At 40.1% G+C, this 17445-nt stretch overlaps 1 protein-coding gene across 2 annotated transcripts; it reads left to right on the top strand.

The window, feature by feature from the left end:
- The first annotated feature begins 6476 nt into the window (after window positions 1-6476).
- Window positions 6477-17236, top strand: Ube2a (ubiquitin conjugating enzyme E2 A). 2 transcript variants are annotated; one of them, XM_027431969.2, is made up of 6 exons: window positions 6478-6668; window positions 6814-6894; window positions 7294-7319; window positions 14184-14273; window positions 15616-15704; window positions 16023-17236. In XM_027431969.2, exons 1-6 carry the CDS (start codon window positions 6625-6627, stop codon window positions 16149-16151), a joined length of 459 nt encoding a protein of 152 aa, XP_027287770.1. In that variant the 5' UTR covers window positions 6478-6624; the 3' UTR covers window positions 16152-17236. The 2 variants fall into 2 exon arrangements, with proteins under 2 accessions (XP_027287771.1, XP_027287770.1); XM_027431970.2 differs by lacking the exon at window positions 14184-14273 and having other exon boundaries at window positions 6477-6668.
- The last annotated feature ends 209 nt before the right edge of the window (window positions 17237-17445 follow it).

Raw genomic sequence — 17445 nt, 5'->3', positions numbered from 1 at the left:
GACAGAAACACAAATACGTAGACCACAATTAGACAGGTGCCTTGGACCTATGACTTCTCCCATCTTCAATTTTAAATTTTAGTGTATGGTATGTATGGTGGTGGTGGTGGTGTGTGTGTGTGTGTGTGTGTGACTGTGTGCATGCTCGTACATGTGCACTTTATCAGGTAGGTCCCAGGAATAGAACTCAGATTGTCAGTCTTGGCAGCAAGCTCTCTCTCTAGCTCATGCTAGCTTTGCACTCACAATCCCTCTGTTTCAGAATCCCCAGTGATAGAAATACAGACAAGCACCACACACAAATCAAAACCATTCTTCTTGTTTTGTTGGGTGCTAGTAACTGAACCCGGGGCTTTGTGCATGTTAGGAAAGTACTCTCATACTAAGTTACACACCTAGACACAAGTACAAGAAAAATATTAATGAAAGTCACTGGGAATCACAATCCTCTATATTTTTTTTCATGAGCCCAGCCTTTAACAGTTGAGCTATCTCTCCAGCCTGAGAATCACAATATTTGATCCTTAGGTCTTAGACCAATAGCATCCTTTTCATTCCATATTACTCAATTCTTGTTGACTATCTGTTCAGTGTTAGGAACTGTGCTATAGTAATCAATCACAATTTCTCTTACTCCTCATGTGGCTTAGCAAAGTTATTCTGTAAGAAAATAGACTATGAATCCCTTAGGGTTGGGGGTGGCAAGAAACAAAATCAAGGACATAGTCTAGGAAATTATATAAGAGGAAATTGATTTTCATAAATACTTTATTGAAAAATTTCAAAATATAACACCATTCCTTTAACATCCAGATTTAATAATACAGATCTACTAACTAGAAGGATGGCATACTTCTTAAATATTGTGAGAATTCTTAAATTGTGAGAATAATATTTCTCACAATTAGGGTTCAGAGTGAGTATTCCTGATCAGTAAATTCAGTTGCAGATATTCATAGATTAACATTTATCTGTAATAAGATTTGTGCATTTGATCTTTGAACTATTTTCACAGAGATAAATACTACCATATATTTGTATCAAGATATTATTTTAATTAGGGATATTAATCCCTGAAAAGGCATTTAAACAATTCTATTACTTTATACTCTTTTAAAAATTTTTATGTAGCCAGGCAGTGGTGGTGCACACCTTTAATCTCAGCACTCAAGAGAGAGGCAGGCAGATCTCTGTGAATTCGAGTCCAGCCTGGTTTACAGAGTGAGTTCCAGGACAGCTAGGGCTGTTACACAGAGAAGTTCTGTCTTGAAAAACCAAAAAAAAAAATTTTTTTTAAATGTGTATGAGTGTTTTGCCTGCATCTATGTCTGTGCACCACATGTGTGCAGTTCCCATGGGGGCCAGAAGAGGGTATCAGACAACCTGAAGGTTGTGAATTGCCTTTGGGAATTGAATCCAGGGGCTTCTGCAAAAGCTTCCAGGGCTCTCAACTGCAATTAGACTGGGCTATTTCTCCAGCCCTCATTTATACTCTTGGTGGTCATTCTTTTTCTTCGGTGCAGGGAATTAAAGACATTTACCTTGTAACATGCCCCTGGATTGCAGATTAATAACCTTCAGTACAAGTATGAATAGAAGTTCCTTAATTGTACAGTTACATTATATTTTGAAATACACAGGTTTTGCACTTGTATTATGACCTGAAAAATGCTGTTGGAACTGAAATCTGAGCTTGGGAAATGTATTTGCTGCAAATTTATATAAGAATGCAAACCTTTTAAAACAGCTAAATAATATTTTTATTCTTTGAGAATTTCATACACATATTTAATGTATTTTGATCATATCCATCCCTCATTCTCCCGAAACTCTCCTCACTCCCAACACATCTCAGTCATGCTCCTGCACATGTGTGGGTCTGCACATGTGCATGTACACACGCACGCACACACACACACACACACACACACACACACACACACACACACACTGAATAAAAATAAAAGCAATGAAGACACAAGCATCATAAAAACAATCATTCATCAAGTATTTAGCGAAAGATTTTTTTGAACTTCTTTTTTTTTAAAGATTTTATTTATTTATTATGTATACAACATTCTGCTTCCATGTATATCTGCACACCAGAAGAGGGCACCAGATCTCATAATGGATGGTTGTGAGCCACCATGTGGTTGCTGAGAATTGAACTCAGGACCTCTGGAATAACAGTCAGTGCTCTTAACCTCTGAGCCATCTCTCCAGCCCTCGAAAAATATTTTTAAAAAAGATTGGGTGTTCTTTAACAGATATGAAGGGTAGTGCTTCTCATTTGGAATACTTTCAGTCTCAGTCCTGAGCACTAAGAAATTTAACTGCTAAGCTGTAGAATTGCAGCTGGCAGGGCAAATCAGAAACACTCAACTGCCATCTCGGATGAAAGTCACGGAACTGACAATGGTTCTGTCCATGAGAATGAGTGAATGACGAGGTGAGATGGGGGTGAAAGAATGCTTGGCTAACTCTACTGTAGCAACTTGTTCTATCCTGATAATCATCTGTGCTGGAAAAAATCTGTGTTGCTACTTGCTATGACAACCTGGCTTTGATGAGGAGTATGGGGGACACAGCGTTCTCAGGACGCAATTCAGTTTCTCAGCTGGAGGACATTTTTCCCAGGCAGGTGTCTTGGGCATGAAAACTACTTTGGTTCAGGCCCTTGGAGTTGTATCGATTATATAGTCCAAGAAAGGAAAAGGAGGAACTTAAAAAAAAATAGACAAGCCCACAGAAAATTTAAACATTTCTACTGTGTCTTGTAATTAATTACTTTCAGATGCCTAATATCCAGTCAATAAAGTATCCCTTTCCTAGACCCTCAGGAGAACTCCCCAGCTTTTCCCTCTCTCCTTCCCCTTTCCCGTCACCCCCTTTTCTCTCTTCTTCCTAATCTCACAATGTAACCCAGGCTGGCTTTGAACTTGCACTCCTTCTGCCTCAGCCTCCTCAATGCTGCATTATCAGACATTATTCACCGTGCCCAGCTTGCATGGTGCTTCTCAATAGTGTATATTCTGTACCTCTTTCTCTCTTGTGCTCAAACACTCACAAAGGCTGCCTATGGAGCCGAAATCCCCCATCCTTGCATCTAAGGGCATTTAATTAACTTTGTCACTCTTGACATTCCAAGCTGAGGTTTCATTATTTCTCTGTGAAGAACCTCTCCCATGCTAGGTATGATGGTTCACACCTGTAATCTCAGCACCCAACACGTTAAAACACAAAGACTGTCCTGAGCCTGACACTAGCCAAGGCTATGTAACACAGCGATTTCAAAGATCACCCAGGCTGTAGAGTAATACCTTGTCTTGCCTCCTGCTGTAAACAACAACAAATGGAACACTCAAACCTCTTTTACTAACCAAGCCAGGCTGCCCATGTCTCCAGAAGGTAGTTGTGCTCCGTGCACTTGTTTACATTGGCATCCTCATATAAACAGTTTGAATTTTGTCTCTTTTACAACAAAACTGAAATGGGCTTGTTTTAGGAAGCTTCTCTTGACCCCACTAGACTAATGGCCCTATGGTGGTGCAATTTCTCAACATAGAGGGATTCCCAGGAATCTAGTAGAGATCCCACTCTTGCTGTGGAAGGTAGGGTTGCATAATGCCACTCTTTACAAAGACTCTTGGTCCTTGTTGCAACCACATATCTTTGTCTGGCTATTAAAGCAAACATTTAATCCAGATTCTTCAGTGAAGAAATGGAACAAATTCTTTCTTTCTTTCTTTCTTTCTTTCTTTCTTTCTTTCTTCCTTCCTTTCGGTACTGGGGATGGGACACAGAGTCTTACACATGCTAGGCAAGTACTCAATGACTGAGCTATAATACTCCAGCCCTCTGAAAAGAGTATCTAGAACCTGAAGTTAGAGGATTTTTTGTTGTTGTTGTTGTTTTCCAGACAGGGTTTCTCTATGTAGCTTTGGAGCGTATCCTGGCACTCACTCTGTAGACCAGGCTGGCCTGGAACTCACAGAGTTCAGTGCTGGAATTAAAGATGTTAGATGATTTTTAAGGTATAGAGAGTATCAAGGTTGGGTCTGATCTAATCAGATAAGCTAGAGAAAGTCCTCTGGGTCCTCCCTGAAGAAAAATGTTCAAAATGTGAGGAGGAGCAAATGAGAGAGAAATACTGTGTTTGTGACTAAAGAGAGTAGGTCACATAGCAAAGAATGGGGGTAGCCTCTGGGAGCTGGGAGTGGTCCCCGTTTGGCAGTCACTAATGAAATAGGACACTCAGTCCTACAACCACAAGGAACTGGACTTGGCCTACAGTTAGTTCATGGTAATGGGTTACGCACTGATTGAGAGCAAGTGCTCTTGATTTTGCTGATTTCATATGTGTGAAATAGAAGACTTCAAGTTCCTAGATAAGGGGAAAGGATTTTTTTTTTTTTGAAATTTGGTTTTGTAACTTTTTCCCACCACAGCCATCATATGATGCTGTGCTGGACACTTGCTTTAAGTGGTATGTTGGAGTTAATGGGGGCTAACAACTGTCGGTCACAAAGGCACTTGGTAAGGGCCTCGCAAACCCATTACTGTTGGCATGTGCTTCGTACCTCTTGGGTTAAGAACAAATTTTGCTGTGCCTCTGATGAGTTCTCGACATATTCACATGGATGTCTCATCAGTCCCAGGAGCTCAGAAACTCCCACTCAAAATTTCTTCTCCCAAATGTGTCCTTCACCCTTTATATCCAATTCTGTGAATGGCCACTTCAAATCTCCACTTCTCTTGGGGCTTAAAGACTCAGGCACTTTTGACTTCCTGCCACCACCATTCAATCTATTGCCAAGTGCTCTTTAGTTACACCCTCCTTTTCTCTGACGACTATAGAAGACTGGGCGCTCCGAGAGAGAGAGAGAGAGAGAGAGAGAGAGAGAGAGAGAGAGAGAGATTCAAAATGTGAGCAGGGTTTAATGGGGGGCAAGCGTCTCTGTTGAAGACTTTGAAGCTGTAAGGGGTTCCATGGGAAAGAATGCGGATGGCCCCTGGGAGGTGGGATTGCCTGGTATAGTGTCTCTCCACCCAGTAGCACAAGAGCCCTGCAGCTGTTCTCTTGGGAGCAAATTCTGATTAGCCCAGCTCTAATGGTGTCACTGCCCTACTCAACCACCTTCCAAGGATTCCATTAGCTTGGCATTCAAAACTCTCCGGGATTTAACTCAAACCGGCCTTTCTCACAATTTCCATCATTCTCAAATGTGTACCTTATCTGCCTACTGAGTGGTTTTTGGATTGATCTTTAAAAATGCTTCTTTCAAACTGTTATTGCTTTTGCAGGTCCCTGTCCTACCTGAGAATCTTCCTTGCAACTCGCAGCTTTCCACGTGCACCCTGCCGTTACCTTTCCTTCCGACCTTCTGTCCTTCCAAGGCCCTGCAGCTGGATAATCTCATACCTTGGACTCTTCTAAACTAGCTGCTTGGATTGTTGAATTGCCAAGGGGAAATGTGGTTCCAGAGACAAATTGTGAGTTCCCAGAGCAATTGTAAAACGTCCATTTTATCTGCCTGAAGCTCTCGTTTCAACCACCACCCCAACAGCATTTCATTCAGCCCCAGGCTTAAATGTTGGGATTGATTTGTGCACCCTCATCCCAAAGAAAAGGGACCCTGAGTCCATTTTCATAGTCAAGACCCATTTAGTTCTTTATTTTCACTTTGCCCCGCTTGTAACCATTACTTCAGTGTCCTGTGTCTGCAGGATTATGACCCTAATATTCATGCCTGTTGAGGACAAGGTTTCCTCTGCCAACTCTTTCCTCCACTCTTCTCCTTCACCTTCTCTCTTGTTTCCTCCAACCTAGACAGTAGTTGGCACTTTAATAAATTATTCCTTCTCAAAACAAAAGAAGCCAAGGGTGAAGGCATATTCCTGTCATCACAGACATTGGCAGGCGGAGGTGACTTCAAGGGTCAGCCTCTGGGATTCACAGTGAGTTTGAATCAACCAGTGTTACATTGTATACTACTGTAGGAGACCAAAAAAAAAGGGGGGGGGCGGGAGCTTATCATAAAATAAGAAATAAAGACTGGCATTTGGGAGATGAAAGCAGGAGTTCAAGGTCATCATCAACTACACTGTGAGTTCGAGGTCAGCCTGACCTACAGGGGACCCGGTCTCAAAAAAGAAAAAGAAAAGTAAGTAAATACAAAAGCAAAACTTCACAGGGTTCGCCTTCAAATCAGCAAGTGGAAGCAGAGTGGCCCCCTTGTTAAGTTCCCGTGGGTTGAAGACTTCCATTTACTCCCAGGCTAGCCTTCCTCTGAGAACTTGGCCGCCACCTCCACAACAGCCTTGGCGGGGGGGGGGGGGGGGCTTTCAAACTGGGTTTGAGTGACATAACAACTTTCGTCCCCCCCCCCAGCCTCGCGTCTTGGTACGGCCTACCCGGCGTAAGCCGTTTCACCCCCCCCTTCTCCTCAGGTTGGTTCAGCCCCCGTCTATTCAGGGGTGGTGCTTAGCCGGCGCCAGACCGACCCTCGGCTTCGCAGAGGCAGTGCCGTTCCTCTCGGCGCTCCCTCCGCTGTTTCAGCTTCCTCCGTTTCCTCTGGGACCAGAGACCCTGGTATATGTACCACCTCTGACCCCGCTAGAGACATGTCGACCCCGGCCCGGCGGCGCCTCATGAGGGACTTCAAGAGGTAAAGTCGTCCGTTGGGGACTGGCGGTTCGGGGGTTGCCTGCTGGGGCACAGGGCGGATCCCGAAACGGAGCGGCTCGGGGTGTGGTGATGGGGGGCCGGCGGCGGGTCGCGGCACTGAGGGGACCCGGTGTGCGTTTCTGAAGGTTACAAGAAGACCCTCCAGCCGGAGTGAGCGGGGCTCCGTCGGAGAACAACATAATGGTGTGGAACGCGGTCATTTTTGGGTGAGTCTCTCTGTTCCAACGGCTGCCCGGGGATGAAGAACCCGGGCCGGCCCCTCGACGAGCCCAGCGGGGAACGGGGAGGATATTTGGGGTTGCTTGGGCCTAGGCGCCTCCCCGGAGCCTCTGCCTCGATTAGCTCCCTTCCCGCTGCCGGGGGAACCATTCTGGGGTTCTGGGGGGCGGGGTGGGGAGCGGTGGAGGCCGACACGGGCGGCCTGCTTTGCCTCCCCGAGCCCCCAGACAGGGAGCGGAGTGACTTTCGCGGCCCCGACAGCGGTGATGGAAGGGAGGCAGGGATGGGAGCCCTTGACAGAGCCACCTCCTCAGAAGCACAGGCAAAAAGGGGACCCTCTCCGCGGGCGCTAACGGGGTTTTTTTGATTTTGTTTCTGTGTTGCAGGCCTGAAGGAACCCCATTTGAGGATGGTAAGAGTTTTTATACCAGTCTTCTAGGAAGCTGTTCTGTCATCAGCAAGCGCCCCCTCTGCTTAACGAACCTGCCTTGCCTTTTTCCTATTGAAAGCTTGAGTGAAATCTAGTGTGTGGTGGGTTCTGGGGAGGCTTATGCTTAACCAGAACTGCACTTTTTCTGTCGCTTTCCTCCATTGAAAACATTCTAGGGAAAAGTCACTTTGTAAAAGAACTGCCACAGCACTGGCATTAAGGATTTGGAGGTTTGAGCAAGGGGCCTGCTAAATTCAGCCCCCATGGAAGTAATTCAGTACGAAACCAGTCCACCAGAGACCATCTGGTCTGGTATTCATTCCATCCCAAGGGCAAGAATTTGTTCATCAGTGCTTAGTGTGCGCTTTGTTGAGTGCTGACTGGATGCAAGATTCTCTGACACACAATTACCTGGCGTCTACAGCACGACATAGAAGGCACAGCAGCCTCACTGTCTTAAGGATGCTCTTAAATGCCTAATATATATTACATATAGTATGTTATATGTAATATATACTACAACAGTATAATGTTGTTCCTGGATTTGAAATTCATTTACAGAGTGTGCTTTTATTAGGATCTCTGATTAGCAATTTTAAAGTGGTTTTAGAACTGAGATTTGCCTTACAGTTGTACCCCTTTGGCCAGTGTCCAGCATACTTGAATGCCTACTTTGTATCAAGAGGTGTATAACTTTTAAACAATTTACGTTTAACTTCTAAAAACCCACATTAACTGCTCTCCAAAAACTTTATATTTTCAATGCCGTCATGGTGTCCTATGCACTTGTAAGGCAGAGGAGGAGGTAGAGGCAGGTTAATTCAAGAATGCTCTAGCCTACTAGTTCCAGGCCAGCCCAGGGATACATAGCAGAAACCTTGTCTCAAAAGATAAAGCAACAAAGAAAAAAAACCCTTGTATTTTGACATAGTTACAGATGCCTGTGGAGTTGAAATACTATAACAAGTGCTTGTGAACTCTTCACTTACCCACTTCCGTGCACCCTCCCATATTTGGTCATCTCTTGAATGACTGACTGTACTACAATATCACAGTCAGAATTGATAGCGATAGTTTTTTTTTTTGGGGGGGGGCGGTTGTTTTGTTTTTCAAGACAGGGTTTCTCTTTGTAGCTTTGTAGACCAGGCTGGCCATGAACTCACAGAGATCCTCCTGCCTCTGCCTCCCAAGTGCTGGGATTAGAGGTGTGTGCTACCACTGCCCAGCTAGTTATACAGTTTTATAGGCAGACCATTGTGTGTGTGTGTGTGTGTGTGTTCAGTTCACCCAGTTAGTGATACAGTTTTATAGGCAGACCATTGTGTGTTTAGTTTTTTGGGTCTTTTAAAGTTTAATTCATTTAAAGGATGATTAAAACTATTTGAGTTCATGGGATTTTTTAGTGTTTGGGCTACTAAAAAATAACCTTTCTGTAATTTTTTCTCAATGACTTTCTTTAGTAACATATGCATGTGCACACACACATAGACAAAGACACCTTTTAGTTTAAAGGTGACAACCAAAATATTTCATCATTTTTCCAAGACGGTTTCTCTGTGTCCTGGAACTGTCCTGGAACTTGATCAGGCTGGCCTTGAACTCAGAGATCTGTCTGCCTCTGCCTCCTGAGTGCTGGTATTAAAGGAGTGTGCCACCATTGCCTGGCCCATTACTGCTAGTAACAAAATGCTGTGAAGTAAGTCAAGATAAGCCCATTCTATAATTTGTCCCAAACACTAAGACACCCTTAGGAAACCATGGATAGTCAACAAGTTACTTTTAGCTTTCTCTCTACCTCACTGACTAGGTAATTGCTGCTGCTGTTTCATGCTGCAATAAAAAGAAAGAAATGACATAAGAGAGAGTGATGTTAGGACATACTACTTTGGTAAATTTAATATAAGAGCTAGCCAGGCTTTTCTCTACTAGATTGGTACTATTTTTGTTACTGTTTTGAGACAGGTTTTCTCTATGTAGCTCTGGCATCCTGGAACTCACTCTGTAGACCAGGCTGGCCTTGATCTCACAGAGATCCACCTGCCTCTGCCTCCTGAGTGCTGGGATTAAAGGCATGCGCCACCACCTGCCTGGTGCTAATTCTTTATATGTCAGCTTTCTTTGTAGACCAGTTGTTCTCAACCTTCCTAATGCTTCTGCTCTTTAATACAGTTCCTCATCTTGTAGTGACTACCAACCATAAAGTTATTTTTGTTGCTACTTCATAACTGCAATTTGCCACTGTTATGAATCATAATGCAAATATCTGTATTTTTTGATAGTCTTATGTGACCTTTGTGAGAGGGTCATTTGATTTCCCCCACAAGGGGTCATGACCCACAGGTAGAGAACATTGGTGTGATTAATTTCATTGCCCCCCTTCCTCAGATTTTTATCCTAGGCACAGCTTATTCATAGCACATCATTTTGCTAGAGGCTGGCTACTTAAAATTTCAAGGGTGCTCCTGATATTTAAAGTAGTATGAATTGAAAAGGTACTTGTGGAATCCATTATCTACCTGGACTGTTGCCTTTAACATTACTGGCTTTGTTTTGTATAGCGATCTCTAACCTGGCATTCATGAAAGGAGTTAAGCTAAATGTCAGTACCCATCTTTGATTCTGTCGAACAGGCTAGTATATGTGGATGCTTACTCCGGTGTTTAGAGCTCTGACATGCAGAAGCAAATTCTGAGCATTGTTTTTCATTACTCTTAATTACATTTGGAGAATTTATAATTATGGAAGAGATTCAATAGAGATAAATAACAGCTGATTCTGCTGTCTCCAATGTGTTTCCAAATTAAAAGCCCTCACACAACTTTTTATTCCTTGGTACATGTTTCTGAACTGGGTCCTAGTTAAAAAGGAAATCCTGAGAAAAAGAATTCTTAAAGGCAGTTTGCTTTAGCTTCACATATTTAAGATGAGATAAATATATTCTAGAAAACTTATACTACCAGAACATTGTAGTTATGGGATATATTCCTTCTCATATCCAAAATTAGTTTTTATGGTATATGTGACCTTAAAAATTTGAGGGTATGTACCTTTTATAAAAGGTTTCTTTAAGTCATCAAAAAATTTTTAAGTACATAGAATTTTGCTTTTTTTCTCCAGGCTCCTAAGTTAGTAGTCAAATGACAAGAAACAGGAGCAGAAATTTTTCTTTGACTAACAGGATTTGCTTGCTTGCTTGCTTCCTTGCTTCCTTCCTCCCTTCCTTCCTTCCTTTGTGTGTCTAACTTTTTTGTTTTGTGTTATTTGTTGTTTTTTGAGACAGGGTCTTTTGTAGTCTAGGCTGGCCTCAAATTAAATATGTAGCTGAGGATGACCAGAGTGGCCTGAGAAGTTCCTGATCTTCTTGCCCCCCCCCCCAGTTCTGGGATTAGAGGTTTTTGTGCCTCATAGGCCTGACTCTTAACATTGAATCTATGTTATATCTTTAGGCAGAACATATACTTTTTAATTCAACCATGTTAGTCTTTATTGCCATATATTAGACATTTACCACATTTATATATTTTTCCTGGCCTCCATGTTTATTTGTATTGGTATTAAAAATGTTTTGGCCTCTTTAGGAAGATGAAAAAATCAGTAAAAATCAGTAGAATTGTGCATAATGATGATCTTTCATTATTTTGGAGCCTAGCCCTCTGAAGGTGAGCTCTAGTGTAAAATTGTCTAATAGCCTATGATTTTTTAATTGTGTTAACATTTGTTTAGATCTCACAAATTGCAATTGAGGGTTCTACTGAAGAGGTTCTGCTTATTTAATGTAATTGAAAGGAATGTATACATTGAATAAGATTTGAGTAAGTCTTAATTTATGAATCAAGTAAACATAAACAGGTTCTTTGGCTTCTGAATATATCTAAAGAAGTTTTTACAAAGACTGGATCCAGTTAGGCAGAGGGCTCCAGCCAAGGAATTTGAAGTGGCTGCATAATACTCAACTTATGAATATATGAATATATGTTTGCTCTGTGACAGGAAATTAGTGCTGCTTAAAAACTGAATTTACTTGTGTGTTTCTGATTGGTAGTATAGTTCAGAGTTCGGATTTTTCTTTCATTCAGCCAGGTCTACATATGGGAGGCAGAATTATAGCTAAAGTAAATGTTCATTTATGGAGAATTTTGAAGAACTATACACATTTAAACTTCACAACACTGTAGTGGTTGACACTATTAGCTTTATTTTGCACATGAAAACTTGAGGTCTAGTCAAACACAGCACCAAAGATGTAAAACACCAAAGTGTTTTACCCCATATCTGTGTACCATGTTTGTGCCTATTGCCCTTGGAGGCTAGAAAAGGGCATGGGACCCCCTGAGCTTCCAGGGGTGTGTTGGGAACATAGCCCTGAGCTTTTATTCTTAAACCCATTGTGTTTTTGCAGTTGCTTCCCCTGTATATTGTTTTGCCCCCTTTGGGAACCACATTTAGTGATGGTTTAGTTGAGGGTGGCTGGGGTATCTGTGTGCTGTTAAGCCTATCCAGTTTTAGAGCAGTTTCTTGGTCATAAATCCATTACCTATAATTTAGTGAGATATCATTACTAATCCAGTTTTCTGTTTATACATAAGAGAATTCTAAGTGTTGAATATGGCCTGCCATTTCCACTTTTCATGCATTTCATAGTCACTAATATTGAAAATGAAGGACTATGTGTTACTTCTCAAGAAGATTGCTTGGTATGGTAGAATATACCTTAACTCCCAGCACTCAGGGGCAGAGGCAGATGAGTCTTTTATGAGTTCAAGACCAGCGGGTCTACATAGGGAGATCCAGGGCAGCCAGGACTACATAGAGAGGCCCTATCTCAAATAACAAAAAGGAAAATTTGTAAGCAGGAGATGATGAGAATGAAGTATGTATGCTCTGATGCCTGTAGTATGCCCATTCCTTACTGTTTTGCTTCCTTAAGCTTCGTTATATAGTATTTACATATGGTCTTCAAAAGAAAACAGTTTCTAGAGTAACAGTAGTTTGGGGAATGTACTTTTCCAGTTACATTTCATTTACTTCTATTTTTGTTGTGCTGTGGATGTAACCGAGGGCCTGGACCAAGCTAAACAAAATGCTCTTATTGAGTTACACTCCCAGGCCCATATTTCCATTAAAAAAGCAATTCTTTCCTTCCTTCCTTCTTTCCTTTCTTCCTTTCTTTCCCTTCTTTCTTTGTGTGTGTGAGGACTTTGTAGCATCTCTTTTCTTTTTACATTTATTTTCTGTATGCCTGTGGGTATATATGTGGAAATCACAGGACAACTTGGTAGGAGTCAGTTCTCACCTCACTTATTCTGGGAATCAAACACAAGTTGTCAAAGTTAGTGGCAAATGTCTTTACCTATTTAGCCATCTTGCTACCCCCCATATCATATTTTAAATTATTCTAGAATTTTGTGACACATTCATAGTAAGTTAAGCTTGGTAGTAGAAAATCAAATTTTTGATGTTGTTATGTGTCAGATATAGCAGTAGAAAGATTGTAGTATTTTCTCTTAAGTAGGAATAAACCTATTAATGAGAGCCAACAGGAAATAAATTGCTAGCTCTAAAGGAATTGGTAATAAGTTATACTCTAAGGTGTAGGCTACTTCATATTAACAAGCAATTTCTTAAATGGGCCATAGTAATGCACATGCATACTAACCAGGTAACTGATTGATTTATATTATGACAGATTTATATGCATGCCAGAGTAGAAGTCTGAAGCCACGTTCTCGGAACTTGTTCTTTCTACCTTTATCTAGTTTTCAGGGATGCTGCTTGGCAAGCACATGGCCATCTCATTAGGCTCCATACTGATTCTTGAGTTTACTTAAATAGATTTCAGTAAGAAAAAAGCCCAATTGCTTTCTTAAATCTAAGAATCACAATTAAAAATCACACTTCAAAGGATGTACTCTCCACATAAGAACTGCTTACAATTCTTGAATGATACCCAGAATGCCTATAAGTTAGTATGTTTTAGGGCCACCAGCTAACCTTAGGTTGGCACATATTTCTAAAAGTCATTTCTTTCTAATACGAGTAACCTAAACAAGTATCATTAAGAGAAATTTGTAGAAACCGTTAATGCCATCTAAACCAAATATAATTTTAAATTATTTTTGTTATTCCCTCCATTAGTGTGAATGATTGCATTGACATTTTACTGAAGTACTTCATGAGTCAAACAACTTAAGGGTTTTGAAAGGCACTGTGAAGTTTCTTCTGGCTTAAATTCAATTAAATTTTTATCATAATCACTATTACATGAAAAGAAACCAATGAACTTTTTTTCTATCTTCCATTTTATTTATTTACTCAATTATGGATTTGCATTTCTAGCAATGGTTTTGGAACCTTTTTGTCTTAGTCTATTGGAGACTATTAGAGAATTTTAAGCTAATGGCTGATTGCAATAGGCCTTTGAGGTTTTGAGGGATACTGGAGGTTAAAACTAGGGTCCCCGGCATGCTAGGCAAGTGCACTCCCACTGAACTGTATCACTAGTCACAAGTTCTTTTTAGTCTAAAGGAAGAAGGTCAAATTTGGGGCTCAGTACCTTGTGTTTTGAAGGATATTTTCAAAGTGCATAGTGACTGTCATACAGCAAACAGCAATTTTACTTATGGTGACTGTCTTTATGTTTGTAGAGTAATGAGAAAATAACTAAATCACATCTGGGTGTTAGTTCTTAGAACAGTTCCCAGAGATGTGTTTCTTAACTAGTCTCCTCTCTATACTATATCTGTCTTTATGCTGTCTCATTTAATAATTGAAAAAAAAACCTCAAGTACATGTGAAAAAAAAACAAAGTTATAAATAAAATTTCCTACCCCTCCTTTTTAACTACAGGAACATTTAAACTTACAATTGAATTTACTGAAGAATATCCGAATAAACCACCTACTGTTAGATTTGTCTCTAAGATGTTCCATCCTAATGGCAAGTATTTTATCTATCTGTCTGTCTGTCTGTCTGTCTGTCTGTCTTTCTATCTATCTATTTTTGGTTTTTTGAGACAATGTTGCTCTGTGTAACAGCCCTGGCTGTTCTGGAATTCATTCTGTAAACCAGGCTGGCCTCAAACTCACAGAGATCCCTCTGCCTCTGCCTCCTGAGTGCTGGGATTAAAGGTGTGCACTACCAGTGCCTGCTTTTTTGTTGTTGTTTGTTGTTTTTGTTGCTCTTTTTTGATGGCAAGTATTTTAAATACATGGTCTTATAAGGTCCTATAATGCTTTTTACAGTGATATTCCAAATGCTGTTGTTGTTTATGTGAAGTACTTGTGAGTATTCTGCTTAGGTATCTTCCTGTCTCTGGAAGTTGTTCATGTTCTTTTACTGTCTTGATGTATAGTCCTAGAAATGCAAGAGGATGGTACCATCCTTTGCTTGGAGTCTTAACGGTCTGCTGGCTTTATGACCTTTGGTACTTATTAAGCGAAAATAAGGATGCTTTTGGGAGTTCTGTTTAATGACAGGCCAAATTAGGGTAACTGTGTATTGTAATTATTTCACTAGCACTCAGAAAGATATTTTTCAACTTCAGGTGCAGATCAGAATTACCATGGAACATTTTGAATACATAGATTCTGTGGTCCCACCCTAGACCCACTAAACACAAGAGTCTGTAAAGGTCCTAGCACAGTTTGTTAGAAAAGTGCTACTACCAGTCTACAGGATTCTTTTCCTTTTTTCTAATAATGATATTTTTTCAGGGTGTTAAGACTTTCACTTTTATAAATTAAAAAAAGAACTTTCATTTTTATGCCAAAATAAAACTTTGTAAATATTAAGCTGTTATTATTACAAATAGGACATATAGCTTTCAGATTTGGTGGGATGAATTTCCCACAAATCTATGGAAGGATACCCACTGAAATTATGTATGACATGCTGAACAGGAAGACAGTTTCTTCAGAGTAAGCACTGTTATTTCCTGATCACCGCATTCCCCTAGTAGTGATTATGACACCTCATTGTTTTTTTGTTTGTTTGTTTGTTTGTTTTTAGTTTTTCGAGACAGGGTTTCTCTGTGTAGCTTTGGAGCCTATCCTGGCACTCGCTCTGGAGACCACGCTGGCCTCGAACTCACAGAGATCTGCCTGCCTCTGCCTCCCGAGTGCTGGGATTAAAGGCATGTGCCACCAACACCTGGCTCGATTATGATACCTCTTAATTAGGAAACTTTTAAACTTCAAAAGCATTCTTGAGCATGTTTGTCTTGAATATGCTTAAACTTTAGTAGTCTTGTGTTTAACATACCTACTTCTGTGTTCTTAAGTCTACGCAGATGGTAGTATATGTCTGGATATACTTCAGAACCGCTGGAGCCCAACCTATGATGTATCTTCCATTTTAACATCCATCCAGGTGATTTTTTTCTCTTTAATGTGATTAATGAACATTGATGTTATTAAATTAGTGATTATTTTTACCTTTTATATTTTGGGACCCATTTATTATATAAGGGAGTCGACCATTAAAATACAAGTCACCAGGAAATATGTGTATGTGCATGTAGATTTGCATGAGCTAGTTGCAGTTAATTTAGTATGTGGAAGATAGAAAAATTAACTATTATTTGGGACAGCTGTATTGTCACCAACTGATAAAAAGCTGTTTGTTCTCAACAATTTTTTTGTCTTGTTGCATTAAAGAACTGACATTTTTATCTTTTTTTCTCTGTAGTCTCTATTGGATGAACCTAATCCCAATAGTCCAGCGAACAGCCAGGCTGCCCAGCTGTATCAGGAGAACAAGCGGGAATATGAAAAGCGCGTTTCTGCAATAGTAGAACAAAGCTGGCGTGACTGTTGACTCAGGAAAGAGCAAGTTGACCATAAGAAAAATGTATATTGATGCATTTATCAACTTCTTATTCCTAATTCATTACATTTACTTTATTAAAACAAAATAGCTGTTGTGCTGTTTCTGTCTTCCCTTGCCAATTTTTTCTTCCCCTTTCTGTCCTCCTCAAATGGAACATCAGAGATACCATTTGAAATCCAATGTACTGTATACCTGGGTTACTTGCAAACATTACTACTGCATATGTCCCTTTGTTGTATCTCATCTCCAACCTCCAGCCAGTTATGAGGTTACTGTACGTTTTATAGTAAGGTTTTAAGATGAACTGTTATGTATAGTCAGGTAACCAGGATGTTATCTGTAAAAAAAAAAATGATTGCTGTGTTTCATCCTGGCCAGTTCTTCCCTTGTGTTCAATTTGGCAAACAATGTATTTAGAATATGACCTAAAGAAAACAGGAATGCATCCACGTAAACATTATTTTAAAAGGGAAGGAAAATTGAAAAATCCTATACTCAATTTGTAAGCAATATGAATTACAAGATGGCACTTATTGGTAGCAAGGAGACTGCTAAAGGACCCAGCTAACAAATTGAAACAATTTTAATAACTGACATACTTCACTTTTTGCAAGATAGTCATAGAGCAAATCCATGTTTCAGAATCATGGCCTTCAGAGCTGTGTGCTTTTTAAAGAGGTGTGAGAACAGACTAGAAGCTATCATTTTTCTAAGTTAAGAAAAACTGAAGATCCTCTAATATTTTTAAAGGAACAGTGTTGACCTAAATAAACATTTCTTTTTATGATTCAAGGAAGTGAGCCTATCTCTAGCAAACTTTTCTCATTCAGATCCTGAGTTATTGCTGCATGCTTTCAGTGTTTTGAGAACCTTAATGCCCACATCTGCAATTTTTCTTTGTATATTTACACTTTTAAATATACAGTATGGGGCAAGGCTTGTAAATGTTTTGTCTAATATATTTTAATTGTTAATCTTTTATGCATTTATAGCACTTCTAACTTTGCACAAGTAACCCATGTAAAAACTGTACATTTTCAAAAGTTGTAAATAAAAAATAACCTTAAAATTTAGTTCACACTTTTATTAACTTTTTTAGGGATTTCCTATCTACTTATTGTCCCTTTTAAAAATAAGTACAACAAAAGCAAAAAACTGCTTTCTGGAAATAGACAGCCAGTAATGTTCGAAAACCTTTTTTCAACTATTCAGTTAGTGTTAATGCTTTTCAAACATTTTGACATAAGTTATTAATTCAGTATACTTTGTAGGCAATAAAGAA

This window comes from Cricetulus griseus, chromosome X, assembly GCF_003668045.3.
Source record: "Cricetulus griseus strain 17A/GY chromosome X, alternate assembly CriGri-PICRH-1.0, whole genome shotgun sequence".
NCBI lineage: Eukaryota > Metazoa > Chordata > Mammalia > Rodentia > Cricetidae > Cricetulus > Cricetulus griseus.
This window is presented reverse-complemented; position numbering and strand designations above follow the sequence as displayed.

Coding starts and splice junctions, on each gene's coding strand:
- Ube2a (XM_027431969.2), top strand. CDS start 6,625: ATGTCGACCCCGGCCCGGCGGCGCCTCATGAGGGACTTCAAGAG. Junction 6,895..7,293: donor TGGAACGCGGTCATTTTTGG/GTGAGTCTCTCT, acceptor TCTGTGTTGCAG/GCCTGAAGGAACCCCATTTG. Junction 15,705..16,022: donor CCATTTTAACATCCATCCAG/GTGATTTTTTTC, acceptor TTTTCTCTGTAG/TCTCTATTGGATGAACCTAA.